The sequence below is a fragment of the Martes martes genome, assembly GCF_963455335.1.
Source record: "Martes martes genome assembly, chromosome: 4".
In the NCBI taxonomy this organism is placed as follows: Eukaryota; Metazoa; Chordata; class Mammalia; order Carnivora; family Mustelidae; genus Martes; species Martes martes.
Window position 1 is genome coordinate 179824979 of NC_137891.1, and position 12142 is coordinate 179837120.

At 42.5% G+C, this 12142-nt stretch overlaps 1 protein-coding gene across 1 annotated transcript in view; it reads left to right on the forward strand.

The window, feature by feature from the left end:
• The window catches only part of FBXO42 (F-box protein 42), a 101835-nt gene that overhangs the window by 55114 nt on the left and 34579 nt on the right, over positions 1–12142 (forward strand). Inside the window, exons 2-3 of the mRNA XM_080803079.1 lie at positions 959–1226; positions 5703–5819. Of these exons, the coding sequence (XP_080659205.1) occupies positions 977–1226; positions 5703–5819 (367 nt within the window). The 5' untranslated portion in view covers positions 959–976. The remainder of the gene's footprint in view (positions 1–958; positions 1227–5702; positions 5820–12142) is intronic.

Here is a 12142-nt window from a genome sequence, read left to right on the forward strand (position 1 = left end):
GGTATTTTAGCTAGTTAGGCCCATTCTTGGAATGTTTGTTTTCCTCTTAAGTGAATTGCCTTGTATAAAAGCTAGAAAAACTTTTTTTTTTAAGATTTTATTTATTTATTTGACGGAGAGAGATCACAAATAGGCAGAGAGGTAGGCAGAGAGAGAGAGAGGAGGAAGCAGGCTCCCTGCCAAGCAGAGAGCCTGATGCGGGACTCAATCCCAAGACCCTGAGATCATGACCTGAGCTGAAGGCAGAGGCTGAACCCACTGAGCCACCCAGGCGCCCGAAAAACTTTTTTTTTTTTTTTTAAGATTTTATCTGTGTATTTTACAGAGAGAGAGATCACAAGTAGCCAGAGGCAGGCGGGGGCGGGGGGTGGGGTGGGGGAAGCAGGCTCCCCTGCTGAGCAGAGAGCCCGATGTGGGGCTCGATCCCAGGACCCTGAGATCATGACCCAAGCCGAAGGCAGGCTTAACCCACTGAGCCACCCAGGCGCCCCTAGAAAAACTTTTCTTAATCCAAGTCCTCAGAGTGCTCTTATTACTCTTTATAGGACCCACGGGTTGTTTTTCCTTTGAAGTTTGGGTTCTTGAATCATGCCTAGGGGGAGTCTAGTTGCTATACCGTTTGCTGTCTGCCCGTCAGAAACTTGCCTTAGAAGAGCTGTTACAGAACAGTCTTCTAGTTTTATGGTTGTACTAGAACTTGACTGTCATTCTGGTTTACAGTGGAGAGAAACAAAACAGTCAGAAGCCTGTAAGGATTTGTTAGATATTTGGGATGGGCTTGGTATATGAGCTCTACCTGTCAAATGAGGACGGCTCACAGCTAGTGTGCGAAAAGGGCTGAGGAACAGATTTCACATTGAGGGTCTGAAAGACATCATGTGCTGCTTGAATGTGTGTGCTTGAGTTGTTTCAGAGCTTCTGACAGTGTATACTGATGTTTGTGCATTTCCCACCATAGCTGTTTGAGTGGAATGTCATGGCCAGCTCCTCGGACAGTGAAGATGACAGTTTCATGGCTGTGGACCAAGAAGAAGCTGTGCTGGAAGGGACAATGGAGCAGGATGAGGAGCCCCACCCAGCACTGGAGGCTGAGGAGACAAGACATAACAGGTCCATGTCTGAACTGCCAGAAGAGGTTTTGGAGTATATCCTGTCCTTCCTTTCACCATACCAGGAGCACAAAACTGCAGCCCTTGTCTGCAAACAGTGGTATCGACTTATCAAAGGTACTGTGGACAGTGGAAAGGCTTATTTATTTATTTAAAATCTTTTCTAATGGTTTGTTTTTGAACTCCCAATTTCATTTTCCCTGTTCTCCCTTAAGTGTATCATGGTTCTAAAATTTAGTGTGAGACAATTAACTCTGTACATTTTCCTTTTCTCTGAATCTTGGCTAGTGTTATGAACAGCTTGAATTTTGTGATATTTAATCCAACTTGCGGTTTTAAAACGAAGATTCTTTTTCTGCATATTCTTAGAGTTAATCTGGTAAATTATATTGTTCTTGAACTGGCAAAGTAGGGATGGACATGGGGTAACAGTACAGTGAACATTAATGTACCTCGTACTGTTGTCAGGCAGTGTAGTGGCTACTGTCCTGTCCTCACAGCAGACTCTGAATTAGATGACAAAATGGAGTGTGAGGCAGAGTTGAGTATGTTAGCCAAGGTCACACAGGTAGTGAATGGAGAGGATCAAACACTCAACATTCGGGTAGTCTGGGTTTAGAGTCCATGTTCTTTGTGAGAGTATCACTGTGTTTCTTAAAGTAGCTAACTGTGGCAAATGTGGAGTTGTGCAAGCATTTACTGTTTAATTTTATCTCAAGCAATATGGGCCCTATGCACGTCTTTTACACTTAAAAATGAGTTTCTCCTGTTTTTCCATCATTTCCTAATCAAGATTGCAACTTTGGCTAAATGTTGTAGTTACTAGGTGTACTATATTTTGAATTAATAGATAGCAGGTAATTGGCTTCATTAGGTGGTTGGTTGTTTTTTTTTTTTTTTTTTTAAGATTTATTTATTTCAGAGAGAGAGAGAAAGAAAGGAGAGGAGAGGCCACAAGCAAGGGGAGTGGCAGGCAGAGGGAGAGGGAGAAGCAGGCTGAGCATCCCGGGAGCCTGATGTGGGGACTTGATCCCAAGACCCTGGGATCATGACCTGAGCCAAAGGCAGACACTTAACCAACTGAGCCGCCCAGGTGCCCCAGGTTTTTTTGTTTTTGTTTGTATTTTTTTAAGATTGATTTATTTATTAGAGAGGAGTGAAGGGGCAGAGAGAGTCCTAAGCAGACTCCACGCCGAATGTGAGCCTGGGAGCCCGATTTGGGGCTCCATCCCAGAACCCTGGGATCATGACCTGCCCTGAAGGCAAGCACTTAACCAACTGATCCAAGGCTTGGTCCCATGATGCCAAGATCATGACTTGAGCTGAAACCAAGAGTTAGACACTCAACCGACTGTGCCACCCAGGTGACCCTTGACTTCATTACATTTTAAGTGGAAAAGGCCTGTTTGTAAAATTAAGATACCAGGCCAGTTAAATAATCTTTGATCAAAGCAAGGGTTGTATCAATTTGTTCTTTCCTGGTGGGAACAGGCAGTCAGAGTTACGACAGAAAAATCTTTACATCAAACTGAGTTTTAAAATCTTTTCATCAGGGTGGTTCTTATTAGGAGGCATGGGATCGTTGTCAGTTGCTCAGCATCCAGCCTGAAGACCGAAGACCAGCTCTGCTCTAACTGCTTGCTGGGCCCTGTGCTCATTTGCTCACAACTGGTAATACTGGTGTGCACAGCCTGCTTCTACTTGTAGACTTAATGGACTCCCCAGGAGAGACTGGGGGCCTAACCTGTGGAAGTAGATAGTTTCATCTCTAAAATAGAAGTGAAAGAATCACGGACGAGGGACTGTGATCTAATGAAATACATGAATTTATTCTTAGGGTTTTTTTATGGGGTTTTTTGGCATTCCAATTATTTTGATATATTTTTTTAAAGGGAGAGAAACCCTAACCTAGTACTCACAGTCTTAAATCTTCAGGGGGAAGGAAGTTACTGCCAAGACAGTTTCCCCCTGTCCTGTTCTGTCACTAGGTATCTGTCTTTTATTCCTTGCTGCCTTACCTCATTTCAGCATTTATAAATCTGTGTTGCTTTCTTCATCAATGTATAGTTGGCAGTGCTGTCACACATTGAGTGGCTGTGTCTAGTATTTAATTCTTTTTTAAATTTTTAAAAAATTTTATTATTTCTAAAAAATATTTTATTTATTTATTTATTTGACAGACAGAGATCACAAATAAGCAGAGAGGCAGGCAGAGAAAGAGGAGGAAGCAGGCTTCCCGCTGAGCAGAGAGCCCGATGCGGGGCTCGAACCCAGGACCCTGAAACCATGACCTGAGCCGAAGGCAGAGGCTTTAACCCACTGAGCCACCCAGGCGCCCCTAAATCTTTTTTTTTTTTTAAGATTTTATTTCTGTGTTTGGGAGAGAGAGCATGAGCTGGGAGTGGGCAAGGAGCCTGAGCCAAAGACAGACATTTAACCAACTGAGCCACCCAGGCATCCCTTAATATTTAATTCTTAATTGTGAGTTCAGCCAAGGGGTAGTAATCATCATTGGAAAACATGTAGAAGTACTCTGATCCTGCTTAAGGATCCACTAAGGTGACATGAATTAAAAAATGTGTAACATAATTTGTTACACTCTTCATTCAAAATGTTGCTCTTTGAAATAAGATAATCATTTCATGTGTTAAAAAGATAGATGGGGGGGAGGGGGGACGGGAGAGGGTGGTGGGGATATGGACATTGGGGAGGGTATGTGCTATGGTGAGTGCTGTGAAATGTGTAAACCTGGTGATTCACAGACCTGTACCCCTGGGGATAAAAATACATTATATGTTTATTAAAATAAATTTTTAAAAAAAGATTGTTGGGGTGCCTGGGTGGCTCAGTGGGTTAAAGCCTCTGCCTTCGGCTCAGGTCGTGATCCCGGGGTCCTAGGATCGAGCCCCGAATCAGGCTCTCTGCTCAGCAGGGAGTCTGCTTCTCCCCCCCCACCTGCCTCTCTGTCCACTTGTGATCTCTGTCAAATAAATAAATAAAATCTTAAAAAAAAAAAAAAGATTGTTCCAGAAACATGAAGCTCTCACTTTAAAAAAAGGAAAATGGACTGGATATTTAGAGCGGTTTTAGGTTTACAGAAAAATTGAGTTGAAATTTTAGGATTTCCCATATATCCCCCTATCTTCCTGAAATCCACAGCCTCCCCTATCAACATCCCCTACCAGAGTGGTACATTTTTTACAGTTGATAAACCTCATGGACATCTCATTGCCCACAGTCCACAGTTTACATTAGGGTGCACATTCTTTGGGTTTGAACAACTGTATAATGACATGTATGCACCATTATAGTAAAAGCTCTCACTTTTAAAGATAGCTTTCTGTAGTTGTAAATTCATCATTTCATAATTCCCTGCAAGCTAATTATTATCTCTTTGTTTAAGATGGAATATGCTTGGTTACCATGGTACAACCATAGGCATTTATGAATGCCTGTTATTTATATTCCAGACACTGTTTTACCAGCTCTTTTCTCACAAAACTAAACTATTCCCCTACCCCCTTTGCTTTGGAGTAAATAATACAGTTATTTTATTTTTACTTACTTACTTACTTATTTTTAAGATTTTATTTATTCGACAGACAGAGATTACAAATAGGCAGAGAAGCAGGCAGAGAGGGGGGGGACGCCGAGCGGAGATGCCAGTGCGGGGCTTGATCCCAGGACCCTGAGATCATGACCTGAGCCGAAGGCGGAGACTTAACCCATTGAGCCACCCGGGCACCCTATTTATTTATTTTTAAAAGTAAACTCTACGCCCAGTGTGAGGCTCAATCTCACAACCCTGAGATAAAGAGTCATACGTTCTACTGACTGAGCCACATGCCCCTACCAATTATTTTAATGTGTTGCCTCATCATATGACATAAAGGGGAGCAGAGTTACAGTGCAAGCTAATTTTGTAACCTTGAGCTTAGTAACACTTAACCTCCCTGAACCTTGGTAAAGTAAAAGGAATGGATTTTCTTGTTTTGAAATTCTGTTTTCCTTCTTTGAATGAAAAATCAGAGAAATTTGGAGTTCCTCAAAAAAACTTAGGTCTTGGGGCGCCTGGGTGGCTCAGTGGGTTAAAGCCTCTGCCTTCGGCTCAGGTTATGGTCCCAGGGTTCTGGGATCGAGCCCTGCATTGGGCTCTCCGCTCAGCGGGGAGCCTGCTTCCTCCTCTCTCTCTCTGCCTGCCTCTCTGCTTACTTGTGATCTATCAAATAAATAAATAAATATCTTTAAAAAAAAAAAAAACAACCTTAGTTTTTTTTTTTTAAAGATATTTATTTATTTATTTATCAGAGAGAGAGAGAGAGAGAGCGCGCGCGCACAAGCAGGCAGAGTGACAGACAGAAGCGGAGGGAGAAGCAGGCTGCCTGTCAAGCAAGGAGCCCGATGCAGGACTGGGTCCCATGATCCAGGGATCATGACCTGAGCCGAAAGCAGCCTCTTAACCAACTGAGCCACCCAGGCATTCCGGAATCTTAAGTCTTATAAAAGTGATAAGATAGTTAATAGATGCAGTTTTAATAATTTGATTGAAAAGTGAAGTATCCAGGCTGAGGTCTTTGTTATTTTTGTCTTTAGGTGTAGCCCACCAGTGTTACCATGGTTTCATAAAGGCTGTCCAGGAAGGACACATTCAGTGGGAGAGTCGGACATACCCTTACCCTGGAACCCCGATCACTCAGCGGTTCTCACACAGTAAGTATTCACTGTGAGAGCAGAGGCCACCCTGCCTTTAGTCATATTTCTAAAAATTACATCAGAGGCATGTATTTTGTTTGACTTTTTAATGAAATGAATTCAAAATGAGGATTTATATTAATTTTATAATTACAGTCAGGGAAGAGTGTGAGCCTAGATATAGCATAGACACTCTGGTATAATTTTATATTTGGATTTTTCTAGTATCTGCTCCAAAGAGGTCAAGGTATTATCTTAGACTTGAACATCTGATGTCAAGTCAGAGGAAAACAAAGGAAATGAGTGCACATGGGTATTTCTGAGATCCTACTTTGGGAGTAGCCAGGATTTAGCACTGAGTCTTAACAATAATTCTTTATTTTAACATAGTATATGTTTAGCAAACAGTGAATTTGACTGGGGTCACACAAAAATTTTTGAACACAAAGGGTGTTAACAATAAAATACAAATTTAAATAGTAAAATTATAAATCTTCTTAGTGTCAGGTGTTCAGTGTAGTTATTCCACAGTTCTGTAAATCACTCAGTGCTCATCATGATCAGTGTATATTTTTTGAACTCTTCAGCAGAAGGAGAGTTTATTGGTTATTCATGTTGCATAAAAATTACCACAAAACTTAGCAGCTTAAAACAATGTTTCTTTTTTTTTTTTTTTTTTAAGATTTTATTTATTCATTTGACAGACGGAGATCTCAGGTAGGCAGAGAGGCAGGCAGAGAGAGAGGAAGGGAAGGAAGCTCCCGCGGAGCAGAGAGCCCGATGTGGGGCTTGATCCCAGGACCCCGGGACCATGACCCGAGCCGAAGGCAAAGGCTTTAACCCACTGAGCCACCCAGGCGCCCACAACGTTTATCTTACAGAGTTCCTGAGGGTTGGGAATTTGGGAGTGCTTTAGCTGGGAGCTTCTGGCTCAGGGTCTCTGATGAGGTTGCAGTCAGTTTGTCCGCCAGGGCTGTAGTCTCCTGAAGACTTGACTGGGGCCCAGGGGATCTGCTGCCAAGTTCACTCAAGTAACTGTAGACACGAGGCTTCCGTTCTTTGGGACTTGGACCTCTGTGTAGAGCTGCTAATTACTTGGCAGCTGGCTTCCCACAAAATGAACTGAGAGAGAGACACAGACATCAAGACAGAAGCCATGGTCTTTTCCAACCTTATCTCTGAAGTGAATACTGACTTTTCTGCTCAGTTCTTATGGTCACACAGAGATTGACCAGCGGTATAAATACCAGGAAATGAGGACTGTTGGAGGCCATCTTGGAGGCTGGCTGCCCCAGACTGTATGTGGTACTCATATCCAGAGGGAGTTCAGTCCATAATTATAATTTATTATTGTGTTTGAACTGGGTCTAAATAGATCAAAGGAACAGGCCAAACTATTCCTGTGTTTTCAGTTTTCTTGAGCTATTTTTACTTGTCCTGTTGTAAACCCCCCTAGACAGTGGATCTCAGAGTGTGATTCCTGGGCTTCTCAGGGAGGAGGGCGTCTGTGAGACCCTTTCAGGGGTCTGCGGAGTCAGAACTGGTTTTGTTTATTTTAATACCCCTGCCTTGAGTCTTGCCCAGGCTGCAGCAGTGTTACCTAGCATTGCTTTTGGACCACCCGTGCAGATCGCAACATAGTGAAAGGGCCATTAACAGCAACTACTGAAAATTACCCCAAACCCAACGACTAGTACTACTAGTACTACTATTTCCTCCTCCTCCTCCTCCTCCTGCTCTTCTCCCCCTCCTCCTTCTCAATTTTATTACCTCAAACATAGTTTTGAAAGGGTCTTGAATGTTTTCAGGAGTATAGACTCTAAATGAATTCTTGACAGGAATATTTAATGAAATTACAGAAGAATCCATGTTAGGTCCAATATTTATTGTTCAAAGGGGGGTTAACTTCAGTTACCTACAGATATTTGGACTAAGAAGTGGAGACAGGGTTTCTAAAGACTGTTTTCAGATGATTTTTTGAAACAAGTAGTTTTAGAACCCTAGGTGAGGGAAATGGAGCGAATCTGGGTAAAGTAGAAACCAGACTGGCTAGTATTCAGGGGTGAATGATTATCACAGCAATAGTTCAGCTTTCTAATGAGAGAAGAAAGAAATATTTTTCTGTTAACAGCTTTGGAAAGAGTATCACCACAAAATAGAGTTATTTGAAGGGGAAATGGAAAGGCAAAATACAGTGAGTAAGCTCACAGAAATTCAGAGGTTGGTGGGTTTTGATACATGTTTTTAACCTTAAAATTTTTTCATATCTTCACTTGAAAGCCAAGAAAACATGCCATAGATTTTTTTTAAAAAGGGTCTGTGTCTCATTTCCTCTGAGCGCATCTCTCATTGTTCCCTTTCTATCTGTGTGCTAACTGGCAGACTGAAGACGACTGTTACATGGGAAATCGGCATTTTTCAGAATAGGTTAAAAACCAGGAATTCCTTTGGTGTCTTTCCTTAGCTCCTTCCTCTTCCTACTTTGTGTTTCTCCCCAGAGCCCAATTTTATTTCTTATTGTTGAATCATGTTGAGCTCAAAGTCTGCATTTCTAGGTCTTTGCTCATATTGCCACAGAGATACACAGATGTTTCCTATCTGTGGCCCAGCTACTCGTGGCCCTTAGGAGCTCCCCCAGATGTTCTGCTCTCCATAGTTTAGTTAATGGCATTATCATTCTGTTGGTTACACACTTGAATTCTTGGATTTATCTTCACTTCTTCTCTTTCCTTCAGCAACAGAAGTCAAATCTTACTGATTCCGTCCATTTCTGCGATCGCTCTCATATCTTTTCTTATTTTTCCCATTACTCACTTTTATGAGCTAATCATTCCATCTTTCCTAAATCTTTTCTAAACGGTCTTCTTTTTCTCTCACTTCATCTAAACCTGCACTAAACACTTCTGGCACCCATCTCTGCAGCTGGGGACAGTGCCACCTCCTAGGGCATTTGGAAATATGTGAGGTCATTCATTGCTCATTGGCTTGACTGGAGAGCAGTGCATGCATTTAGTAGCAAGGACCAGGATGCTGTCTGTCCTGTGGTGAATGGGATGCTCTTACACAAAGAGAATGGACCTGCCTAAAGTGACAGGAGCCCCTGTCCGGATCTGCTGCAAGTCTGAAACCTCTCCTCTGCCAAGAAACCTCAGCCTTTCTACACTGTGTGCAGAAGTTTCCACTCCCCCGGACTTTCAGGGCCCCAGTATACTCTTTCAGCCTGAACCTCTGCCGCATCCTCACACAGCTAGGCTCCACCCACACGAGGCTCCTTGTTATGTCTTAAATTTCTTATGCCGGGTGCCTGGGTGGCTCAGTGTGTTAAGCCTCTGCCTTTGGCTCAGGTCATGATCGCAGGGTCCTAGGATCGAGCCCTGCATCAGGCTCTCTGCTTAGAATTCTCTCTCTCTCTCTTTGTCAAATAAATAAATAAAATCTTTTAAAAAAAAATTTCCTACATCATGGCCTTGTTTGGATGCCCCGATTGCCTGCTTCCTTTCCCTCCTATTTATTCCTTTTTCATCCCTGGACTTGTTTGTCCCTTGTTAATGGCCTGAAGATGTTCTATCCTCTAACACCCATCTCAGAGATAAAGCCAAAAGCCACGTTCTTCATAAACTCCTCTCATATTTCCTGCATGGAGATTAAGCTCTTTTCTTCATCTACTTGTACACCCCAAAACACCCTTCCTTCCTTGTACTGTTTATTACCATCTGTCTGTCCCCGTAATTATCAGAGAGGCTGTATACAAAAGAAGAATTTTTTAAGATTTAATTTATTTGACAGAGACAGCAACAGAGAGCACAAGCAGGGGGGACACAAGTGGGAGAGGGAGAAGCAGGCCTCCCACCAAGCAGGGAGCCCGATGTGGGACCAGTCCCAGGACTCTGGGACCATGACCCGAGCCAAAGGTAGATGCCCAATGATTGAGCCACCCAGGCACCCCTGATAGAAGAACTTTAAACTTGAGAAGCAAGTCCCTTGGCTCTTATTTTTTAATTTTTATTTAGCAGATTTTTAAAAAAAGATTTTATTTATTTGACAGAGAGAAAGGGAGGGAGCACAAGCAGGCAGAGCTGTAAGCAGAGGGAGAAGCGGGCTCCCTGCTGAGCAGAGAGGCTGATGCGGGGCTTTATCCCAGGACTCTGGGATCATGACCTGAGCTAAAGGCAGCTGCTTAACTGACTGAGCCACCCAGGTGCCCCCAATTTTCTTTATTTTTAAGTAATCTCTACACCCCAACATAGGGCTCAGACTCATGATCAAGAGTCACACACCCCCCTGACTGAGCCAGCCAGGCGCCCCCCTCCTTAGTTCTTCTAACGCACAGTTTTCTCATCTGTAAAATGTATATAACAAATTCTGTTTATGCCACAGCATTGCTAGGAAATTTAATCAAGGAAACGCTTATAAATATGCTTTTTAAACTGCAGAGTGATGGGGTGTTGAAGGTGTCTGCTCCACAGGTGGTTGACTCCTGGAGGCTAAATAGGTTCCAGGTCTTAGTCATCCATGCACCTTTTGTGACATTTGGTTCAGAGTTGAAATCTATTGAATTCTGTGAAATTAAGTGTCACAAAGATGGAACAGTACAGCTTCTTTCCTGTGTAGAAGCCTGGGACAAAAATGAAGCCAGTTTTCCTAGCTATTTGGCGATTGTGCGCATGACTATTCGTGAAGTCTTGACTAACGGAGAATGTTCTTTTCAGATTGATGAAGGGATCTCTTAGAGTCCCTAGCCTCATGCTTTTAGTGTTTAGGTTTAGGCTGCACATAGGGTCGGGTCATTTCCTACCCATGCTTTTAGTGCTCGTGCAGTAGCTAGCAGGCCCAGACTGGATAAGCAGCCTTGCTTGTTCCATAGTTACGTAATTACTTATCAAATATGTCCTAGCTTGTAGACGTGAGACACTTGACAGCATAGCTCTTTAAGCATGGGATAAATGCCTAAGGACCTTTCCCTGGAAACAAGTGGAAAACAAAAGAGAATTTAACATCTGAATGTGCAAAGGTTGGAGTTCAGTGAAATTTCTTGAGTCACTCCCAGGCATCATGGGAAATACAAAACAACTAGAAGACCTCGCACTGGAGAGGATTATACTGCAGTAGGCAATTGTGCTGGATGCTGAAGAACTGCTTGCTGTGTGTTCATGTGAATATTTGACTTGCCTTTGAGTAGGGATTATTAGATATTAACTGGAAATAGATGTCTTAGAATAGTTATTCGTGGAGCAATCAAACCATTTTAGAAAATTTGAAGAGATTTAGCAATTAGAATAAACATTCTTAATGTTACTTCTTAGCAGAATATTCATACTGTACTGTGAACTATAACTTTTGTATTACACATTCCAGTGGTCTGGATATTCTAAAAGAAAATGTGCTGTTTGGGTGGAGAACGCTGGTAAAAGGGAAATGACTACTTGAGCGCTGGTATTTGCTTAAATTCTTAATTTTTTCTAAAAGGCCCATTGAACTCGTTGGGTCTCCCTACCCCCACCCATACCAACATGTAGGTGTCTTAAATAAAAATAGACAATAAACAAAAGTTTAGTAGGATGCTTAAAATTTTTGAGTGTATTATTGATGGCTATTTTCTCATTCCATTATATCTGAGTTCTAAACATAGCTGCCTGAATTGACTCTCTTCCTCTCCAAGCTTCGTTGCTAATTCACTGATAGGCATTGAGAATACAGTGTGTGTGAAACTTGTCGTTTCAGGCCTGCTAGGTTTGCAGAGTTTGGGCTGTGCCTTCCTCTTCCAGAAACCTTTGTTTGCTCAAAGAGAAGCAGGAAAATGCCGATTGCCTTATTTTAGTATGGGATTAAAATACATGTGCCAAGGACCTCATGGGGCCCAGCTGTTGGCTGGGGTTTCAGTCCAAATAGAGAAGAAGAAGAATGTGGGCTAGCTCTTTGAAAAATAAAGGCACTGTGCTCTTTTGCTATATGAAGGAAACAGCTGCCAAGAATTGGTCTTTGAAGAACGGTGAGACGTAAATGAGCCCTTGACTCTCTTAGTTATGGATTTGTCTTATTAAAGATTCTTACAGTGGACACAAATTAAAGTTCAGAAACCATAGGACATTGCTAATTTCTGTTCTGTAAGTATGGGTTACCAGGAGGAAAAGAATGTTCTTTTGTGCCTGGCATCAGTTGGTTCAGTTGAAAATTTCTTTCACGTTTGTTGGAGTGGCTAGTTGAAGACAGACAGGAGAAGACCAAGATACTGAAGTTCAGCTCCGTTAGTGGACATGGAAATGTGGTTCTGGGGCGCCTGGGTGGCTCAGTGGTTAAGCGACTGCCTTCAGCTCAGGTCATGATCCCGGAGTCCTGGGATC